Raw genomic sequence first — 21813 nt, 5'->3', positions numbered from 1 at the left:
TTGATTTCAATTGCATTTTTAAAAACGGAAAGCTTTTGCATTTCAAATGGACCAAATGGCGCAAGTCTGCAGAGTGTGTGTGTGTGTGTGTGTGTGTGTGTGTGTGTGTGTGTGTGTGTGTGTGTGTGTGTGTGTGTGTGTGTGTGTGTGTGTGTGTGTGTGTGTGTGTGTGTGTGTGTGTGTGTGTGTGTGTGTGTGTGTGTGTGTGTGTGTGATTTTTTTTTTATTCATTTAATCAGTCTTGATTCATTTCCTTTTGTGAAACCTCTTATCTAGTAGAAACTATCATTTGCAGAATTTCTCAGAAAGCTCGGCTCTAAGCTTTCCCTCAGTTTGCTGAATATTGTGGAGAATAAATAAAAATGAGGCGACACCGATCAGTGTGATGCACTACTGCGTGAGACCTTGTGGGGTAGATGGAGACTCCTACCTGCTGGGTCATGATCAGATGCTAACTAGACCTGCTTGGGGAATAGTGGGGGGAACATTCATTTGTTAGATTTAAAAGAAAAAAATTGTTTAAAGAAAATTATTATTATTAACTCTTTTTAGAATTCACATTTTTAATATTTTCCAGACATGTATTAGAAAAGCTTTGGTTGCTTCCTTGAAACAGAAATTGCAGAACACAGCACTGCTCACGCTATGCAGCCTCTTGCAATCACACATAGTAGCAGCCCTGTGCCACTAAGAATGAGCAGCCTGCTTAGACCTATTGAGTACAAAAGTAGTACACACTCTACAACTAAATCAGTGCGCACTCACATGTATAACCTTAGCGTCATGATTATTTAATTTAAGGAGGGTTTTGGGCAATGCACTATGGGAATTATGCAAATCAAAAGTGGTAAATGTACAGCTCTTGTAGTCTTATCACAGAGCAGTAAAAGAGGAGACAATGCAGCACAGGAACCCTCCCAGTCCTCCTCACTACCTGCATTAAGGCCTCCCCCAGACCTGTCCCATATGGGAAGAGAAAAGGACTCCCAACTAGGTGACAGCGAATAGAATAATCTCCGACATATTCTTTTTGTGATCAGTACACAGAGAACCAGCTTCTCCTTAAAGCACACTTTCGCCTCTCCAGAGCAGTGGTTCCCAAACTTTTTCAGCTATGGAGCTCTTTTTGAAGCAAAAGTTTTTTGCGGGGCCCCAAAGTGCAGAAGGTATTGTCAAGAGAGGAGTTAGGGGCATGGCCTATCACAACATATGATTTTTACCTCCGTCGTTCTTAAAAGGACAGGGTTGTTTAAAAAAAATAGGGCGGAATGCTGGAGAATTGGATGGGTAATTGATTTACATAAAATTTAAAATTAACATGCTGCAGAATTAAATCCCGCACCTCATGTCATTGTCCCCACGGGTTTTGTGCAGATTTTTTCCACAGCATGTAGATAAGATTGTCAAAATATTATCTACTTTGCTGCTACAGCTACTGTAAATTCCACAGCAAATCTGCCCCGTGTAGTAATAGTGACTCCCTATACTGGTGGCCCAAGTAGTAGTAGCATCCCCTATATTGGCCCAAGTAGTAATAGCAACCCCCTATTGTGACCCTAGTAATAATATTAACCCCACCGTAGCCCCAGTAGTAATAGTGACCCCCTCACAGTAGCCCTAGTAGTAAGGCTGGGTTCACACAGGGCAGATTTGCCGCGGAAATTCCGTGCGGAATTTCGCCGCGGCAAATCTGCCCGCGGCCGCTAATCTCGGGATTAGCCAGCCACGTGGACGAGATTTCTCAGAAATGTCGTCCACACGGGACGGCCAATCCGCTGTGGTAAGTCAGGCTGGAACCGTGGTTGCGGGCGCCGCAGCCGCGGTTTCAGAATATGCAGCATGTCTATTTATCTTTTCTTTCCGCCGCGGCCGCGCTCTCCTCTATGGGGGCGCCGTCCGTAGCGGAAAAGCGAGCGGCTGGGCTGCTTCAAAGCTGCCGCGGGTTTTTCCGTGGCGGTTCTCCCGGCGGAAATCTCGCGGTTTTTGCTGCAGCCAAACCACGGGATTTCCGCCGGGAATGCGCCCAGTGTTAACCCAGCCTAATAGTGACTAGGGACTGCTCCCCGCTGCAACTCACCTGTCAGCTGCGGCGGCCCCCGAATCTTTAGGGACGAGCAGGGAGATACTCGACTAAGGCACATTACTCGAGCGAGTAGTGCCTTAGCGAGTATACTCGCTCATCCCTAATAGTGACCCACCACAGCAGCCCCAGTAATAATATTAACGTCACATTACCACCAGTAGTAATATTAACCCCACAGTAGGTAGACCCAGTAATATTAACCCCACAGTAGTGTCCCCTATGTTGGCCCCAGTAGTAACATTAACCCCAGAATTAAGTGTCCCCCATAGTGGCCTCAGTAATAATAACCCCCACATGAGCTCCAGTAGTAATAATAACCCCATAGTAGCTAGCCCCAGTAATATTAACCCCCCAACCCATATACTTACCTCCCCCTTGTAGTCAGTGCCTATCCCGGGTGCACACTCACGTCAGTGTGTGATCCCAGAACGCTTCCTCCCTTGTCCTCCCTCCCCTGTGGAACTAAGGAGGAGAGGACTCTGAGAAGGAGGATCCTGGGTACACACTGACATCTGAGTGCCCCCGGGCTCAGCGTTGCTGCGTGATTCCAGGCCGGGGAACTGCGGCACCCCAGCCAGTAATTACTACAGTGGCGAGCAGCCGTCAGCACGCGTGCCAGCAGAGAGGGCTCAGTGTGCCCTCTCCCACACGTGCCATTGGTTCGCCACCACAGACCCTCAGTCGGAGCCCAGTTTGTAAACCGCTGCTCTAGACTAAACATGATGGGCCTAATAGCTACAGCCTGTGGAACACAAAGTAACCACCAATTGTCTGTTGGGGAACCGTATTGTTTTCACCCAGCATGAAAACGGTCTCCAAAGAGCGCAGTAATAACAAACCTGGAGCTTCATACAGGCAAGTTCAGTGAGATATCTATTTAACCTAAGGAGAATTGAATGCGATGCAGAGTGGTTACAAACTAGTTTGAATGATCTATTGGGATCCAAGTTCCTTTCTGAGGAGTGATGTACATTAATCACGGACGGCAGAAGTTAATCAGTCATTAATTAATCATATGGTATCAGCTAGTAACAGCCTATTCATCATGGAAATGAAGGCGCTGTACTCATAGCCATCACTGAATTTATTAGTATCTTGTGGAAGGTGATGTTCTGTAAGAATAGACTGTGTGTGTGTAAATAAAATAGTGGACGATGGAAGTTTCTAAATGCTGAATGTACATGGCTGATAAGCCTGAACCCACTAGCTAAAAGGGGGTAAATACTTCTGAAACCGCTATGGGCACAGAAAGAATAAGGCATACCCACCTAATATGTAAAGCTCATCATGAACCCTCTATCCTTTTAGCTTGAAAAACTTGTCACCAGTATGGGCAAATGCTATATGAGAGTTTTGCACTGTGTGGAGGTTGACTAAACGTCTTGCTAGGATAACGGAGAGCAGCACAATCTCCCAGACCTTCAGTTAATCCAATCCTATGCTCAGAATTATTTCATAAGCCAATTACTGCAGTATCTGACATATGACAAAACACAGGAGAGCACGGTCATTGCTCTTTATGCAAGCTGAACAGTCACCGCACATAGTTTGTCTGATACAAGAAAAATAAGATCTGCCACCCAAGAAACTATGACATTCTTGTCCATGGGCTGCATCTGGGACAGGGACTGAGCTGCAATACAAGACCCCACTCGTCAATGTGAGCAAATTATACAGATTTGATCTCTCTTACAAGTCATGCACCAGTCCTGCAGCCATCACTGCAGCACGGTGCAGAAACACAACACTGATTCAGTTAGGTTAAGGAATCATACTTTTCAAGTGTCCATACACCTTCAATAGTTGTCAACGGAATACTTGTTTGGCCAACAGCTATTTCTCCCGGCTCTAACAAAATCTAACCCCCCAAAAAACCACATAAATGCTTGGTTCGCCAAAGGGTTCATGTGTTCTCCATGGGGAGGGGGGGGGGGGAGTCAGAGCCAGAACACTCTAGTGGTGACTTATGGCAGGAAAAAAAAGGATCGGGCATTAAAAATCATTATAACCCAATTCTTCTCTCTCAACATTATCTAGCTGAGGAAAGTCTGCAAGCCCAGTCAAAATCAGTGGGAGCGTCTAACATTTTTCTGTTTACAGGGGAACCTTAAGGTACACAATCTTTTTACGGATCCAGCACAGCACACCTGCTGCACCTCCGATTTCATGTTCCATTGCATGTTGTACTACTGAGGTTTTCTTCACTGTTCATAGAGGAAAATACAGTGCAACACAGACTGCTTATCTAAAACAGAACTACACAATGTTGACAAAAGTATTGGGACCCCCACCAATCCTCTGGTGTCAGGTGAGGGGGAGATGCAAATAGGCATAAAGAAGAGTATCCCACAGACATGTCCTTTTACAGAAACCATCAGAATCCCAGGAGGTGTAGTGTCGACGGACTTTGGGCTAGCTAAACACCTTTGGGATGAACTAGAACACCATATCTGTACACGTCCAATGCACCCATCATCCCCCACATCACTGTCTGAAGGTCTTCTCAAGGAATGGAGGCAAATCCCTCCACACATCTAGTGAAAATTGATGGAAAGCAGCCTGAGAGGGTTACTGCCGTCATTGAGGCCAAAGGCACCCCAATACCATATTACAAAATGTAAATAAATCACATTTCATCACCTTCTTTGTGTGATCCAATACTTTTGTCAACATTACCTATAAATGGACATGCAGTCCTTATACACTTTGTTCATACAAGGAAGTTTGGTGCAGTTTTTATCTACTCCCTTTTCATCTCTGCCTTCTAACTTTCAGACTTTTCTGTTGACATTGCCATATGAGGGGTTTGTTTATTTACCAGTTGAGCTGCATTTTAAAGCAGTTATTGCAAATTCTAAAGTTTTCTTCTATCCCGTGGCTAGGGGATAACTTTATGGTTGGTGGGGGTCTCTGCACTGATCCCGATTCCTCCTCTTGTTGTCACTGCAGGTTGCTTCTCCAACGTGCAGTGACTGTAGTTGATATGCTCTATTTTATTTCCCCGTCTTGTAAGTGCTGCAGATTCTGTTGGCGCTATGTAAATAAAGATTATTATATGTCAATGTCTGTTCCTTGCATCTTTTTATAGGTGCCATTATTAATCTAACCAGCTCTGCTTCTGTGATATACCTCTATCAACAACTATTATGCAAAATACAAATGACCCAGGAAGATATCCAGGGTTAATCAGACATGATTAGTATATTTTTTTTTTTGCCAATGACAAGAAGGAGCCCCAAGGTGGGTTACAGCCACGGTTTAAAGCTTAAAGGGCTTGTCTGGTTACAGACATTTCCCCTATACCACCAACTGTGCTTAAACAGAAGAATCAGTACTTACCTGTCCTCTGCTGCCACAATCCAGCCCTGCTGCAGTCCCAGCCTTTATTATATAGCAGAGGACGCTTGTGGAAGGCACCTGCATCAGCGCCAGTGCTCCTGGCATCAGTAATTATATCCTGACCGCTGCAGCATCAGCGCCCCATACTCCTGGCATCAGTAATTATATCCTGACCGCTGCAGCATCAGCGCCCCATACTCGTGGCATCAGCACTTACATCCTGAGCGCTGCAACAGTCAGGTGACTTAACTGACACCATCCATTACAAGAAACTTCAGGACTACAGCGGGGATCGTGGGGGCACAGCAGGAGTAAGTACTAATGTTTCTGTTACTTTAGCACAGTTGGTGGTATAAGCAACCTCTTTTAACTTTTATTAAGGCTATACATATATATATTTGGGTTTTAAACTGTGGCCTCTCTCAGGTCTCCTTCTCGCCCTTGTAAGAATAATAATCTATTATTCTCTGTGCACCTCTTGGTTATGGACGTGTCCCTCACGGTTTTGGTCAGCAGGCAGGGCAATGGTGGAACATTTGCCATCAAAAAGCTTTCTGGCAATATTGTGCTCCAATTATAGAAGCGGACCAGGTGAGCGGACTACTGTTAACCTGCAGAGTCTGTTTCTTTTGCCATAGACACTATGAAGTGCGCTTTTCTTCTAAGCATAGTTTGAAGGCAGCCTTATAGGTGTATATACAAATAGGAATGAGGATTCACGTCGTTTCCTAGTATTTACCGAAATCTGCATTCAGCAGAAGGGAAACACGGGCCAGGAAATAATCCAATCGTAGGTAAAACTGTTAAAACGTGTTAGCAAGCAGGCTGCTATTTAACTGACATATCCTCCATGTAATAAGTGGATATTTGAAGTCTCATAAATAGATATATGAGGTGCAGCTACTAATGGAAGAAAAATAGCAAAGCAGGTAACAAATGCATAAAACAAATTTCCTTCCCGTTTAAACGTCATCTTTATAGCGGTCGCAGCTCCAAATTCCCTGCAGATGCTAATTATAAAATTCCGTCTGCCTGTCAATATTATTTAAAGGGGTTTTCTAGAACTACAATATCGATTACCAAGTTGATTATAAGGTTCTACCCTAAGACCCCCGGCAATCGGTTGTCTGAAGAGACTGCGGAGCTCAATTAAGTGCCATTGCCTCTTCTTAGGTCTGACATCACGTTTATTTGTCATGTCGTCTAAGCAACACAGTCCCACTCAAGTGAATAGGACTGAGCTGCTATACCAGGTGCAGCCACTATGAGATGTATGGCACGGTGTTTGATATACAGTGGAGGGGCCACAGTGCTCGCCTGAGTGCCACAGCCTCTTAAACAACTGATTGGCAGGAGTTCTGAGTGGAACACAGTCATTGATCAGATACTGAATAGCTAAAGACAGATCATTAATAATGGAGTCCTGGAAAACCCTTTTAAGTCTATGGCTATGCAGGGGATTTGTGGCCCTGTAACAGAAATTGAAGCTCCGACAATTATATAGCTATATAGAAAACAAAATCATTTAGAATTGCTGGACGTTCACGGGTACAATGAGTATTTTCTCAACTAGTTCAAATTAAAATTGAATGTTCTAGTTTCAGGTGGCGGAAAAACCTAAACGTGAGCATTAATGCCGACTGGAAGAACTCAGGGACACGGAACAGTTTGCAGCTCCACTGTGTAAGGACATTTATTCCAAAATAAAAATATTAGACATTTTTTTTGCAAAATTGTATCTAAACAATAATTGATAACTGCACGATTTAAAGCAACGTTTAACAGAAAAGTATAAACCTTGTTAATGATAGTGCCCTGTAAGATAATATGGAGATCAGTCCCAGCCCAGTAGGGACTTGCAATCGGCGGGTGTTAATAAAATAGTTACCTTCATGTCATACAATGCCAGTAAGCCGGATGGAAGCAGCGTCACACCACAAGACGGTTTGATGCAAATTCCTTTCTAAATCTTCATTAGCCCTGAGAATATTTTAATGTTCTCTCCTGACCAATGGAAAACCCAGAAAATAGAGGTAGTGCTGCTCTTGTCTAACTGGTTGTTGGATCTATTAGTGCAGCTCCAATGATGTACGTTATAGAGATGAGGCTACTTAGTGGCCATTCAGACAGTTGTATATTTGGGCCGTGTGCCATACACCATGCATTATACGAGCAGCACCCAGCCCCATAACAGCCTATGGAGCTATTCACACAATCGCTCTTTCCCATAGACCATTGGTCCAAATGAAAGAAATCGTTGCATGTCAGATACTTGCCCATTTTCATAGACAAGAAAAGCACATGCAATGTGCAGGGTCCATGAAGATTAGACAACTTATGGATAAGTTTCTTGGGCAAAACTCTCATATGGTCGTCTGAATACAGACTAAGTGACATCTGGACGCTGGACTCTAGCATACGCTATATACAAGTAGCACATGACAACTTTCCCCAACTTTTCTAGTGCCCTCCTGGCCCAGTAAAAACTTCTTTTGGAGCTCATGTGATATCCCACAGACTTGCTCAAAGCCCTGTGCACTGACTATAGATGGAATGGATAATGAGACCTGTCTAGTCAGCCCTGTAATATCATTGCTGCGAGAAGGCAAGCAGAGACCTTGGGGTACATTAGGATTAGATTGGTTGGGAAAGACAACCTGTTTGATCCAAATTGCCTTGGTGGCAGACCGTAGAGGATAGTGTGCACATTCATGTTGGACATGCCCACAGCCAGCATTAAGAGTTTTTTCAACCTTATGGAACATGGCTAAAACATACAATATAATCACCATTCAAATCTTCTGTGATCACTGATCGATGGTCTCCCGCGGGTCTTTTTAACTTGGCCACAGCATTATATTTTAAGGGAATGTGTCAGCTACTTTATGCGCTATTAGCTAAGCTTATAGGTGTAAAGTATGTGACTCAAAGCTGTAAATTTTATACTTACCTTCCCCGCTGTTAGCACTCAAACCCGCCGCTAAATGTACTTAGTCAGGGGCATAGAATGGGAGGACTACTTATCGCACGCCCATGTAATACACTCAATGCATTAAGCAGCAGCTTTGAGCGCTGACAATAAGAAAATTGCGAGGAAGGCAAGTACTAGCCTGGGTTCACACGGGGGGTAAATCTTGTGGAATGTCCACAGCAGTACCACACAGAAATCCTGCAGGTTTTGAAAGCAGCTTATTCCGCTGCGGCCATCTCTCCCCATAGGAAGGAGAGAGCCAGCACGGAAACGGTGATAAAATTGACATGCCGCAGCTTTGAATTCCGCGTGGTATGTCAGTTTCAGCACGGACTGTCCGCAGCGTGTGCACAACATTTTTGCAAATCTCATCCACTTTGCTGCATAATCTTGGTTTAACATTGCCAGAAAGTCTGCGTGGAAATTCTGTAGCAATGCCGCCCCGTGTGAACTCAGCCTAAAACTTACATCCACAGACACAGCATGCCAGCTACTTTGGGCTCTGTAGGCTTAGCTTATAGGGCTCAAAGTAGCTGGTAGTCTCTTGAACAAGTGCCCATAGCAACCCATTACTGGCCAAAGTGGTTAATGTGCCAGGTATACCGACCTTACCAGTTTGTCAAGGTCATTGCTGCGGCCAAGTAAACCAAGGCTGGCAGGGGCACAAGGAACCATTTTTACAAGATCAGTAGGAGATCTGAAACATCTAGGAGTCTACCATCACCTATATGACTGTAACATACCATAGAAGAAGTTTTTAAGACTGAAAATTTAAAAAAAAAGTCAGCCGTCCAAGTTCAGAAAATCCATTTAGAGGGAACCTGTCACCTGCTTTAAGCACCATGACATAGTCTATAGGAAGGTCCTGCTGAGTCTGGGGGTTGTAATTTTTACACTTACGGAGCTGTGCGTCCCTGCACTGTAACCCCGGAAAAATTGCCACTCTGTCAGCATGACTTTTCATTCAGTCTGTGCGTATGCACTCCATTGATCTCTACTGGAGTACGCACGCACGGACGGACTGAATGACAAGAGTCACGCCGATAGATGGAGCACTGACTTTCCAGGTTGATGGAACGGGGAGCCTGGTAAGTATTTAAAAAAAAAAAAATGACACCCCCAGACTCAGCGGAACCTGCACTATAATCACCATAACTTACTTAGTTCATTAGTTTTTTTTTTTCAGTGTTAGCCGAAACGAAGCTAGATATATGCTACTAGTACTTCTGCAGGACAAGTTTTGTGACCTATATGCCCCTCTGTTTAATTAGTACACCTCCATATGGGGACTCCATGCAGTGAATGTATTACTGGGGGGTTTGGATATCTTTGGATATTTCTGCTAGTATAGTTATCAGCTTTTTTTTTTTTTAGTTAATATCTTAATAAAAGTTATGTCTTAGTATACCATTTCTGTCAGCGACTACTTATTTTATGGTGCTTATAGGAGGTGACACACTCCCTCTAAAAAGGTGTTGAATGGGGTCTGAAAAAAAACCAAAAAAAAACAGATGCTTCCAGAAACAGCACCACTCTTGTCCATTGGCAGCGCCTGGTATTGTATTGCAGCTTAGTTCCAAGTAAGTAAATAGGTGGCGCCGTTTCTGGAGATAACACAAGTGTCTTTTCAGGGATGCTGACCGGCCATGGTGGAAAGAACACGCACTAGCCTCTACTATAGCATCTTGAGACATCGTAAAAGGCTGTTCTAAGAAGTTAAAAACTTTAAAAAGTTCTTTAAAATTGACTGATGTGACAGGTGTAATTCAAGGGATGCTGGACCGCAGCAAAAAGCATTTTATTTTCATATTCCGGTCCTATGCATATGTGTTTAATAATAAGATTGGGTATATTCGGCCCCAGTATCCACCAAGCTAAAGCCTCAGCAGCTGGCGAGAGTAGCATTGGTTATCAAGCCCTGATCCGACATTCTAGTGGTAATAGATAGGTAGTCGTTATTAGCCATCATCCACCTACAAACTATACTGGGTCATGCAGTACTCAATCTTCCTAGCTTATTGGACCAAATCATGTCCAAGCTCTGCTGCAGGCACTATAGAGGTCCTGGTACTTACGATGCCGTCTTCTGAGTCATTTGGTTCAGTTCCTTGCATAGCCAAAATTCTAATTTAACTTCAGTTCTGACTCAGAATCTACGCACCTCCGAAGCTGTCCTTCTTAAAGGGAACATGTCACCAGGACAAGCTCCCATAAGATTACGGCATCTGTACAAGAACCCATGAAGATGAAAGAATGGGCCAAGTGTACCCTCAAACTGTCCACCCAAAGTGCAAGAGAAGGAGTGTTACTATCCTGGCGGTCATCAGCAGAGGTACATCATGTTAAGTGGTTCGCAAATACTTTTTAGAGTTTCGTTACACGTCTTAGCTTACTAGTCGTTAAAGAGAAAATTGTGAAAGGAAGCCCTACCAAATTTTGGATTAGGTACAGGTAACCCTTAAAGAAAATGTGTCATACACCCCCCCCCCCCCTCTTTACTTAACTTAGGGGGCAGGGCTATGTAATCCAATCAGCTAAGACGGCCATATCATTAATATTGTAGCAGCATCCAAAAAAGGAGTTGCAGGTTTGCTTACTGTGTGCCTTAGTGACCACTGGCTTGTTTGACAGAATCGGTCATTGTGCCGATCCTACTTATTGCAGCTCTATCATAAATAATATACATTGATTGGCCACTGCTTAGACACACTGGACCTTTCACAATTGGAGCGTCCCTGTAGGGAAATTAGACCTGCAACCCGAGTGCAGCATAAAATCACGTGAGCAAGTTTTTCGTGAATCAGTTTCAGTTTGAAACCACATTAAATGGGAAAGTACTTAACCCCACTTGCTTTTGCGAGACAACCCCTTTAAGCAATCGGAGTGACTTCCAATATGCGAGACTAGTTGAGTCCAGAATAACACACATTGTCATCTTGTAGGGATTTCTTGTACAATGGGGTGATTGAGGAAAAACATCCAGCGAAAAGTGATCCTGTGGATGTCAACTACTAGTCAGCGAAAGGGGTCAGAGGTGGTCAAGAATTGTTCTGACGAATAGGCGGTGCCCAGCCAAGCACATTGCAGGTAAATGCACAACTTGTCTTTCCTTAGCACGAATGGATGCAAGCAGCATGAATCAATCAACCCTTCTATCAGCTATCCAAAGCATATCAGTAACTCCATCTAATATGCGGAAACTGCAAAAAGGTTATCCGTCCGCATGGGCTGATATTCCTGCAGAACGATTTCAATTTCACCACCTAGTGGAATCTATGCCACGACACACTGCTGCCAAAGGAGAACCAACACGCTACTGGATGCGGGTCTCTAATAAAGTGACCATTCGGTGAATATAAGGCCTGTTGTGTACATGTCAATTAGTGTCATTAGTTCTTGATGTTAGAGGCACAAGGTCAGCCGCTCCGCTCTGCCTCATCACAGAGATATTGTGTGGATCTGAATTCCCCTTCAGCATCAATGCGCTCATCATTACCGGGGAAGTCACATCTACACATGGATATCTGAATTTACTATGGGAGGAATTTGAGTTACCTTTGCATGTTAACCATTTCCACTCCAATTTGTATCCTGGTTTTCCTAGGGGGCTTACTCTTTTTCTGCCATTACACAAGGGCGCCATCTGCTGGCTTAAGCCAGTACTGCATGAGGTGACACGTTGGATAGACTTCAACAGCAGAGAGGGTGGCAATGTACAGTAAGAGAATCCCGACGGACGTCTTCAAACATTGGAGCTGTACTGCCTTAAATCAAAATGTCTTTAGACGTCAGACAGTGGATTTGAAAGGGTTAAAGTTGCAAATTTGAAGTTTTTTCATTGGTCTCGCCACTTTTTAACAAAGCAGGCAGGGCTTACTAGGAGTAAGTGGACCGGCAGATTTACATCAAAAACTGGTGTAAACCATAGTGCACGGATAAAACTGCTCATGACTGGTGTACAGACAGGCAATAGATGCACCAAATTTAAAGAGGTAGGCACCTCCTAAAGATTTGGTGCACTCCTGCTAAACACCAGCGTATGGAATACTGGTCTAAAGCCCGTTTACATGGAACAATAATCGTTCAAATACAAGCCAACGACCGAATGACTAACGAGAATCGTGTGCTACTTGTTGGTCATTCAGTTTCAGCCGGCATAAAATTCAGCACCGGCTCGTGCATTTATCACGCCGATCAAACGCTGATCATTTAGTGTTTCACATAGAAACTGAACGATTAGTACCGAGGACTGCGCGAAACTCAACGAGAATCATGTAGTCTAAACGGGCTCCACGGACCAACTGGTGATGAAATCATTAGCTTGTTCTGTCGGGGCAAACGAGACTAGGGAGATTCTCCCCCGTGGAAAAGGTCCGTAAGTGTCCCAGTGAGAAGGCTGAACAAGGCGTTCTCACGAGAACACTGGAGTAGAGGAAGCACTGACTTTGGTCCTGGAACTTCAAGGACAGTTAAAGCACCATGTTTCACATTGTTCTGTGCACTCAAGTTTCTTTAACATATTAGGACTCCAGCCGGCGGACCCGTGTTGATGCATTCATGTAATACCCAAACTCCCAGCATGTCTACTGAACCTACAGCACCATTGCTCTATATAATGCTCCAGGACTGCAATCTAGATCAACATGGGCACAATATGCTTGTGGAGATCAGGCCTTACTTCTGGCAGATATCCTTTAAAGCGAATGGTGCTGCACGTAAAGCAATAGGTGTGCACCCTCAAGAACACTGGTGAATCTTACTCTGCTACTTAAGTAGGACCAACGCATGAAGTGCCATCTTATTAAATTCCTCCCCTATCCTTACTAATCAAAAAAAGTTCAAATTCTGCAACGATTACTTTAGAAGTCTCTTCATAGCAGTCAGAGCCGAGTTGTGCTCTCAATCCTCTGCATGTGCTAACGCAGTAGTTGGCTGTAGTCGCTGCTAAGGGGAGCTTACTGCACTCTTTTACATTAAAGGCGTTTTCCGCCAACCTCAGGCTAGGCCATCAATATCTGATCCCGGCGATCCACGGCTGAGGATCGCCACCGATCAGCTGATTGTAGAAGCCTCGTACACACAAAATCTTGAAGCGGATCTGCTACATGTGAATGGAACATAAAGGGGTTATCCAGGACTAGAATATTGGTGACCTACTCTTAACCCCTTAAAGGCCAACTAGTTTTCAACCTTTCAATTCTGATTTTTTCCACGCCCCACATTTCAACAGTTTTATTTATTTTCTTAGGATTCGGTCAAGAGAGCCATACGAGGGCTTGTTTCTTGTGTGAGAGGTTGTATTTATACCGTTTAATATACCCATATAATGTGCTGGAAAATTTCTAAATGGATTTTAATGGAAGAAAAAAAAAAGGAGAAAAGTATTGCACCTTTTTTTGCAGGGTAAGGGGGGTGTTTAATTAGGGCGGTGACCAAATTTATATATTTCAAGTATTATTTTAAAAAAACAAAAACATAACAAAAAGACAAAAACAAAACATACGCCTTCAAATTAGCTTTTTGTCTCCACTTTCTGACTCCCATAATTTTCATTTCTCTATTGATTGGGCTATGTAGAGGCTTGCTTTTTGCAGGGTCAGCCATAGTTTTTATTGGAATCAGTATAAGATGCATACAACTTCTGATTTATTTTTTGGGAGTAGCAAAAATAGTCCCTGCCACCTGTATGAAACTCTCGAGCCCTCTCCATACTCACCCGCAGCCCACTGATTGTCACTTGTCATTAAGAGGTTAAGCTAAGCCATCAATATCAGATTGGTGATGAGGGTGGGTCTGACTCCCAGCGCCCCGCTGATCAGCTGTTTGAAGGACCTGCGGTGCTCAAATGAGAGTTCTAGTCTCCTTACTGTAGAACAAGCACCATGCCAAACATTTTACAGCATCTGGTACTGCAGATGGGCTACATGACCGATGACAGCACCGTCCCAAACATCATGGCCCCTGATCAGCAGGGGTGATTGAGGTCGGCCTCCCATCAGATAGGTCATTAACACTTTAGCTCTGGAAAGAACCCAAAGGGTGCATTCACCCATAGCGGCATTCGTGTGGATTTTCAGTTTTTGATGTGGACCTTGACGGGGATCCCCAGCAGACTTCACCCCTTCTATTGAAATCAGCTGCTGAGCCACGCCAAAATTTTGGTGCTGGTTTTAGCACCGATTTTCTCCACTATGTGTGAACATGCCCAGGATTGATTTGCCATAAATTCTCCCATGCAGACCCTCCATATGCAAAATCTGCAAGATTTATGGGAGCAGCAAACTGAATAAGATTTTAAAAAATCCGCACAAAACCCGTGCAGAAACTGACACAGGGTGCGAATTTTAAATCCGCTACATGTGAATACATCCATAAAGTAAGCTTCCTCCAGAGGTGACTGTGTCCTCTTACATCTATATCCATGCAGGGGATTTGGAGCTCCGTATCAGAATGACAAAGTTTGATCCACTATGAAGAATTAGGAACTTAATCAGCCCAGAATTTGGAACTGAAACATAAGAAGGTGATAAAAGGTCACGATCCACTTTAATATGGAAATAACTATAGCCAATTTACTGTAAAAGCATCAAACCGTTGCCTGAGATTTCCTGACCGAGCGTATGACGGCAACAAGCAGAACTACCGGGTGTAATAAGGTGTATAATATTATAATTGGGGGTGCTGGGAGCGATCTCTTCCGCCTCTCCCTGAAGCATCTTCTGTACTGTAGGATCCCGCAGCTTCCAACGAGTCGAGAAATGTCAAGCTAATGTAATTCCTCTAGTCCTGCCTCATCCATCACACAGCAGCACAACTACGCAGAATAAAATACGACCGCCGAAGCCTGCCCACCCTTCACTGCGGGATTCACTTAAGAGAATACATGGTAATAGAAAAAGCTGGAATTTTTTGTTTTTTGTATATATTTTTTCATCTTTTTCTTAAAGAACAAGTTACCGCACATCAGCTTAATGCTCTGATATAGATTTTGGGAGGAAATGTGCTCCTTTTACCCCACTGAACAAGCTTCACAACTCTGAAAACCCCAACAATGTAAACACCACTACACAGTACGCGACCGCCCTGATCGACGCAGGATCTACGAGTAAAACACGACCCTGGCACGTTCATGAAGAACTGCATTTTTTTTTTAACTGTCAAAAACCCTCAAGCGCCAGATTGGCATACAGTGAGCTGCAGGCCACTTTGGCACTAATGGGGTTAAAATATATATATATTAAAAAAAAAATTAAAAAAGGGTGCAGGACATGGAAATAAGCAGAGTTGACACCAACCAGCTGCTGCATGTCCCACAATGCATTGCTCTGCAAGCCCTACCCCCCAAAAAAACACATCAACAGGGTTTAAATTAAATAAAATGGGTCAATCCCCTCCCATCGGTCATCCCCCAAACCCATTTCCAAGCATTCAGTTAACTTAATTAGAGCCAGTTAAACCTGAAATATAAAGGTGAAACACTTTCTGGCACCGTCAGAGAATATTCCTATTAAAACAAAAAAACTAAAAATAACCAAAAATGGTAAGAAAGTGCCTGAAACATGTTACCAGCATTTAGAGCCCTTTCGAATTCAAGGCAGAAAAAGGTGTAAAGTAGTTAAAAAAAACACAACAAAAAATGGATTCTCCATTAAATTTCTAGGGAAAGTCCAGAGTCTAGATGTGATGACGGGGAAGTGACGCCGGCGCTGTGCTAAGTCTGCTCGTCTACGCTCATGTAATCTGTGCCTGAAGATCGAATACATTTGGTTTCCTCATCCTTTTTCCTTCTCTCCATTTCCCATTCCACAAAGGTATCGAAGAGACTCGGCCATGCCTCATCCTCGCTGTAGTTGCTGAGGTCGGGTCCGATCACCTGAGTAAAGTTTAGGAACATGTTCCACGTGTCCCGGGAGATTCCCTTGATTCCTGAGGGGTTCTCACTTAGGAAGTCTAACCACTCATCCAAAATGAGGGGTTTGTTCTGGGTGAACACTAACTTCCAGAGGGCGATGGCTATTTCCCGGTGAAGTGACCGCTGCCCTTCTTCGGAGTCCAGGCCAAACTGAAAGGTGAAGCGATAGAGATCTTTAAACTTATCTTCCTGCTTGGCTTCATTCAAGAGGCTGGGAAACCTGCTGCAGATCCCTTCCAGGCAGTCCGCATTTATTGCCTTGCATCCCTCGAAAAACTCTTTCCTGGACAAACAAAAAAAGTATATATTGTTACCAACAGCTTCAAGACAAGAATACAGGATATTTGTATCATATTCCTCATTAATCGGAATCCTTTCTTAGAACCCTTCATAGCACCATTGCTCTGTTACTCCTCCTGAATATGTATGAATAAATTGGCAAATGGGCGTTACTATACCCTCTTGTCCGTAGGAAGTGTCCCTACACGGTGCACACTAGTATAACAGTGCTGGACCGAGTAGAGACCACACTGACGAGGTTAGGGTGCATTCACACAGCCGAGAAAATCGTGCAAGTTCTGTGCGTTGCGAGATGCATGAAAATACAACTATTATTTGGAATGGGTGTATTTACACGGGCAATTTTTCTCTCACAGCGATGCTGAGAGACGGAAAAAAAAAATAAACCACAGTATGTTCTATTTTCGTGCGAGACTCACACAGTAATCAAACATGCAGATCTGGGGTCTCCCACACATTGCGCGATCGGGTCGATCATTAGAATGTCGGGCAAGACTCGCTATTATATCACTTATGGAGGACTGCTTGCTGAGAATGCACCCTTAAAGCCTCCCCCTCACACAGGCGTTTGCAGAAACGTTGCGTTTTTCAACGCTGCGTTTACTGCAGATTCTGCCCGATTTCAGCAGCGCTGGCATGCGGTATGCCAGCATTTTGGCTGTGTTTTCAGCACAACTGTTGTTGGGACCTTGTGAAGCCGGCCGATTGCTCCAATTGGCTAAGTGCCGTTAAGTGACAGCTGGCTGAGCCAATCAGAGCCAGCACTGCATGCGTCCAATCACAGCTATTCAACACTGCGTTTACTGCAGAATTCTCGCAGCGGGATCCGACCCAGCCGTCTGCAGGAGGCCTTACTGTGAGACCTTGTGAAAGTTGGGGCCCTTTTACACAGGCCGATCAATGGTTCAGATTCTCCCTGCATGCAGTCACTTATGGAGGACTGCTTGCTTATTAGGAATAGAGGCGGTGGGCCGTTCCAATCCCCGGCCCGCTTCCCTTCCATTCACTAGCGATGATGGCTTCTGTGTAAAAGCATAGGAATGACTCTCTTTGGGGTGACCCGTCAGGCATCGGTAAAAGGGCCCTTGCTGGTGCACTCGGACTGCCATTACTGGGACAATGTCTTTCCTCCATGTCTGTCTGCATTTGGGGTCTCTGATCAGCGCAGCGCTCCTATTGGTCAAATGCAGGAGGCAACTAAGAGAAAGAAAGTGTCAACATGTACAACACTGGTGGTGACAGGTCACGGAATATGGATTATAGCAGTGCAGACGCTCTTGGGCACTTTTCAGGAAAGCAGCGTGCCCCAAATCCCGTTCTTACATAATCTGAGGCACAAGTGCTACAAGCCCAAGTATGTATTTCTGCATTTGATGAAATGACAGGAGCGCTTTAAAGAGTCACAAAACAGATAATTTGACATAATTGAAAGTGACCCCACAACGACGGCCTTAGAGGACTAAGAAATTCAAGTAAAATAGAGAAATACAGTTGTGGCTCCTAATAAAACTGGGTGTAGAAAGCCGCCATTCCTGTGCAGCCCACATCATGGGCATCAGTCTGATCACATCTGCTGTGCAGCCAAGTATAAAGAGGATAAAACGGCAGCCAGTCAACTCCAGGATCCAGATGTAATTAGACTACCGGGCCAAACTGGACAGGATTGGATCATGTAGAAAAGAACAGATTGATTGCCTCTGGCATAACCAAGGCTCCTTAGTGCAGAATAAAGCTGTGCACAGCCTAAGACCGCTCACCAGGCAACATCTTGATGGTGACATTTTTGGTTCCACATTCACATCTATCTATGAGGCATCAGCAAAGCATTAGCGAAGGCTGTAACATTTCTGCCTGCTGGGGGGACAGCTTAATTAGAATTCCCTTCTATAGTCACCTAAAAAAGCTAAAAGACCATGAGTATACAATCAGGAGGATGAGCTGTGATCTCCTCTATTATAAATTGTGTGACAGGAGCTGTGCAATCGTTATCAGTAACTGGCAGGAGTGTCTGTGCTCCTCTCTATGCGGTTTTTGGGGTAGGATCCACGTAACAGCATCACACTGATAGAAAAATAGATTAGTTTCAGACGGCACAACCACCAAGTAAATCTGGACTGGTCAGAATTGAAATCACATGATTAGAAACAGGCTGGAAGGTTCAGATAGAAAGGAATAACTAACCAAGGTAACACTAAGGCTGCCTGTCCACATGCGATTTTTCACCGAAGCAATAATCCAGCCGTGGGGAACGCAGTGAACGCTTTCCATACACTATGGAAAGTGCAGCCCTGCTGTCCACGAGCGGAGGGTCATAGCAATTCAAACCATAGGATTTAAATCGCAGCATGCTACGATTCTCCGCGGTGAGCTGTGAGTGCCATCAGCTCTTCGCTGCTCCTCAGCGGCGGTTCCTGCGGCGGCGATCTGCTGCGGGATATTGCTATGCCCGTGGACAGGAGCCCCAACTCACTTATATACTGGGGGGCTAGTTACATAATGAGGGTGATCTTCCTCTATACATAGTGGGCGCTGGCTGTTTCTTACAGCCGACACCCAGTGGCAACAGCTTCGATAAGGCATGCGGCTCATTGGGCTGTCAACCCAATGAAATGCCACTGTCAAATTCTGAAAATGGCATTTAAATCACCCGTACAGCCCCACCCCCACCCCACCAATGCAATGAGATCGCAGGGAGCCTTCTGAAAGGCCCCAGGGCTGTCAAGGCAGAATGCCTATCAAGCCATGCCTGTGGGGTGGCTTGATAGACTGCCTGCCCGACTAAAGCATAATGTAATGCAATGGAGACTAAAAAAAAAAAAAAGAAAGTAAAAATAAGATCGATAAAGTTTTACTAATAAAAAAAAAAATATAATATATTAAAAAAAGAATTAAAAGTTTAAAACCTTTTGCCATATTTATAATAAAAGATCTAAATAATAATACACAAATATATATTTAGTATCGCTGCGTCAGTAAAAGTCTGTTCTATCAAAGTAACACATTATTTTCCCTGCAACATGAATGTAGTCAGAAACAAAAAAATACAGAACACCAGAAATTCATTTTGGTTACCCTATCTCCAAGAAAAAAACAATAAAAAGCAAATCAAAGAGTCGTATGCATTCTAAAATGGTACTAACGCAAACTACAGGACGTCTCACAAAAAAAGAGCCCTTGCACAACTATGTCGACAAAAAAATAAAAAAGCTATTGTGCGCAGAAGATGGCGGCAAAAAATAATTTAAAAAAATGTAATATCTTTGAAAAAAATACAAGTAGTAGAGCAAAAAAAACCAAAAAACAACAGACTACCGTATATACTCTGGTATTAGCCGACCAGAGTATAAGCCGAGTCAATAGGTTTTGCCACAAAAAACTGGGAAAACTTATTGACTCGAGTATGTACTAGGTAAAAAAAAAAAAAAAAAAAAAACAAACAAAAAAAAAAATGCAATACTTACCTCCCAGCCGGCGTCTGTGTCCCCAGCACGATGGTCTCCCCGGAGGGGAGGCAAACTGCTTCAGAATTCTCCCCGCTGTCATCTCCCTGCTTAGCTTTGAATTTCCCCGCCGTCAGCACTGTGTAAGTAAGTGCTGCGATTGGACCGAGCACCAGGCAATCACAGCCAGAACTCAATAAACCAATCACAGCCATTCAGTGATTTCATTCACTGAATGGCTGTGAATGATCAAGTGCAGGCTGGGAAAAAGCACTGAAATAAAAAAAACGCACCTCTTTCAGTCACTAATCCCATTAGGCTTGTCAAAACACTACATGTAATGCTTCATCTTCCCTGCTGTGGCGCTGTAGGCCAGAATATATGTTGCCTGCCATTAGCCAGACTTGTTTGGGAGAGTTCAGATATATGCATGCATTAATAACTGGTACTACGATACATTTTCAATCCATCAGAACAAAAATAAACTGACCTAGTAAATTTACACATGGTGGCAGCTTGGAATTTCCACGCTAAAACTAGCACTCTAAATTCTGTAGGGTCCACACACAGATCATTGCAAAACCGTTCCATGCCTTCTTCCAAGATGGCATCTTCCCGTTCATCCTTGTATCTCCTAAACAAGTCTTCGATTCTTTGCAAAGACGACACCTCTGCTCCCATGCCTGGTTCTTTCTTCTTTGCCTCGCCAGCGGGCGCCTGAGGATGAGTGGGCTCTACTGCGGCATCTTGCGCTTTTTTTGTTCCGTTGACCAGAATGTCACTTGAGGCCTTCCCACCTGCTGGCGTGTGTTCTTCTTTGTGTCCTGAGCTTCTCTTATGGGACTTGTTAGCCTCCCGGTCACCATTCTTGCTGCCTAGTGTGGATGAAGGATTCTTACACTTAGTGACACACTGGCCCATGTTGAGTGTGTCCAGCTTTAGAGCAGTCCGCCTAGTACCAGACACCGTCTCAACGGATGTTCGATACACGTCAACATACCACCATCCTGAGGAGCTGTCTGACCTACAAGAAAAGAACAGAACAGAAGATTTAAGGAGAGGTAATTCACTCCCAGAGCACAAAGCCAATTCTGGAAGAGCCAATAAGTTTTCTTTAAACACAATCTTTTTGGAATTACGTTTCTTTACTCCCCCATGAATTCAGAACATGGTCCAAGTAAATAAATACTACATTGTAAGTGCAGATCTACCCAGACAGGCAGGATGTGAGGTAACAGCCGGCTCTACTGGTATTAATGAAAAGGGTTGTCCACTTCAATAATTAGTACAATATGTGTATCCCTCCGGAACACCCAGCACGGACAAAACTCTGGCAACCCCTGCAATTTATATATATATATCTATATCATCACAGTATTCAGGGATATCAACCTGTTCACCTGCTTTGGTGCAAAGAAAAGTGGTAACAGGTGACTGGAGAGGAACAGCAAGACAACCCCCAAAAAGGTGGTATCTGCAGCCTCTCTGTATGCACAGGTATGTCCCAGTAAGATGGGACATCCATATGTGCAGTCACAAGGTTTGCTGCGTCTCCCAGCACAGTCTCAAGAGCATAGAGCAGATACCAAGAGACGGCAGTTACACAAGGAGAACTGGACAGGGACAAAGAAGGGCATCAACCCAACATCAGGACTGTTATCTGCTCCTTTACAAGAGGAGGAACAGGAGGAGCACCCAGAGTCCTACGAAATGCATGTCTCTGACCAGACCGCCACAAACTGACGTCACGAGGGCCCAACATCCTGTA

General features: G+C 44.1%; 1 protein-coding gene across 1 annotated transcript in view; it reads right to left on the bottom strand.

Moving 5' to 3' along the window:
• Positions 1-6723: 6723 nt before the first annotated feature.
• Positions 6724-21813, bottom strand: part of DCUN1D3 (defective in cullin neddylation 1 domain containing 3) — a 44550-nt gene continuing 29460 nt past the window's right edge. The window contains exons 2-3 of the mRNA XM_066576296.1: positions 20536-21069; positions 6724-16588 (exon numbers count right to left, since the gene is read on the bottom strand). Coding sequence (XP_066432393.1) covers positions 16105-16588; positions 20536-21069 — 1018 coding nt within the window. The 3' untranslated portion in view covers positions 6724-16104. The remainder of the gene's footprint in view (positions 16589-20535; positions 21070-21813) is intronic.

The sequence above is a fragment of the Eleutherodactylus coqui genome, chromosome 8, assembly GCF_035609145.1.
Source record: "Eleutherodactylus coqui strain aEleCoq1 chromosome 8, aEleCoq1.hap1, whole genome shotgun sequence".
Taxonomy (NCBI): Eukaryota; Metazoa; Chordata; class Amphibia; order Anura; family Eleutherodactylidae; genus Eleutherodactylus; species Eleutherodactylus coqui.
Note: the sequence above shows the minus strand (reverse complement) of the source record. Positions and strands in the feature narration are given on the sequence as shown.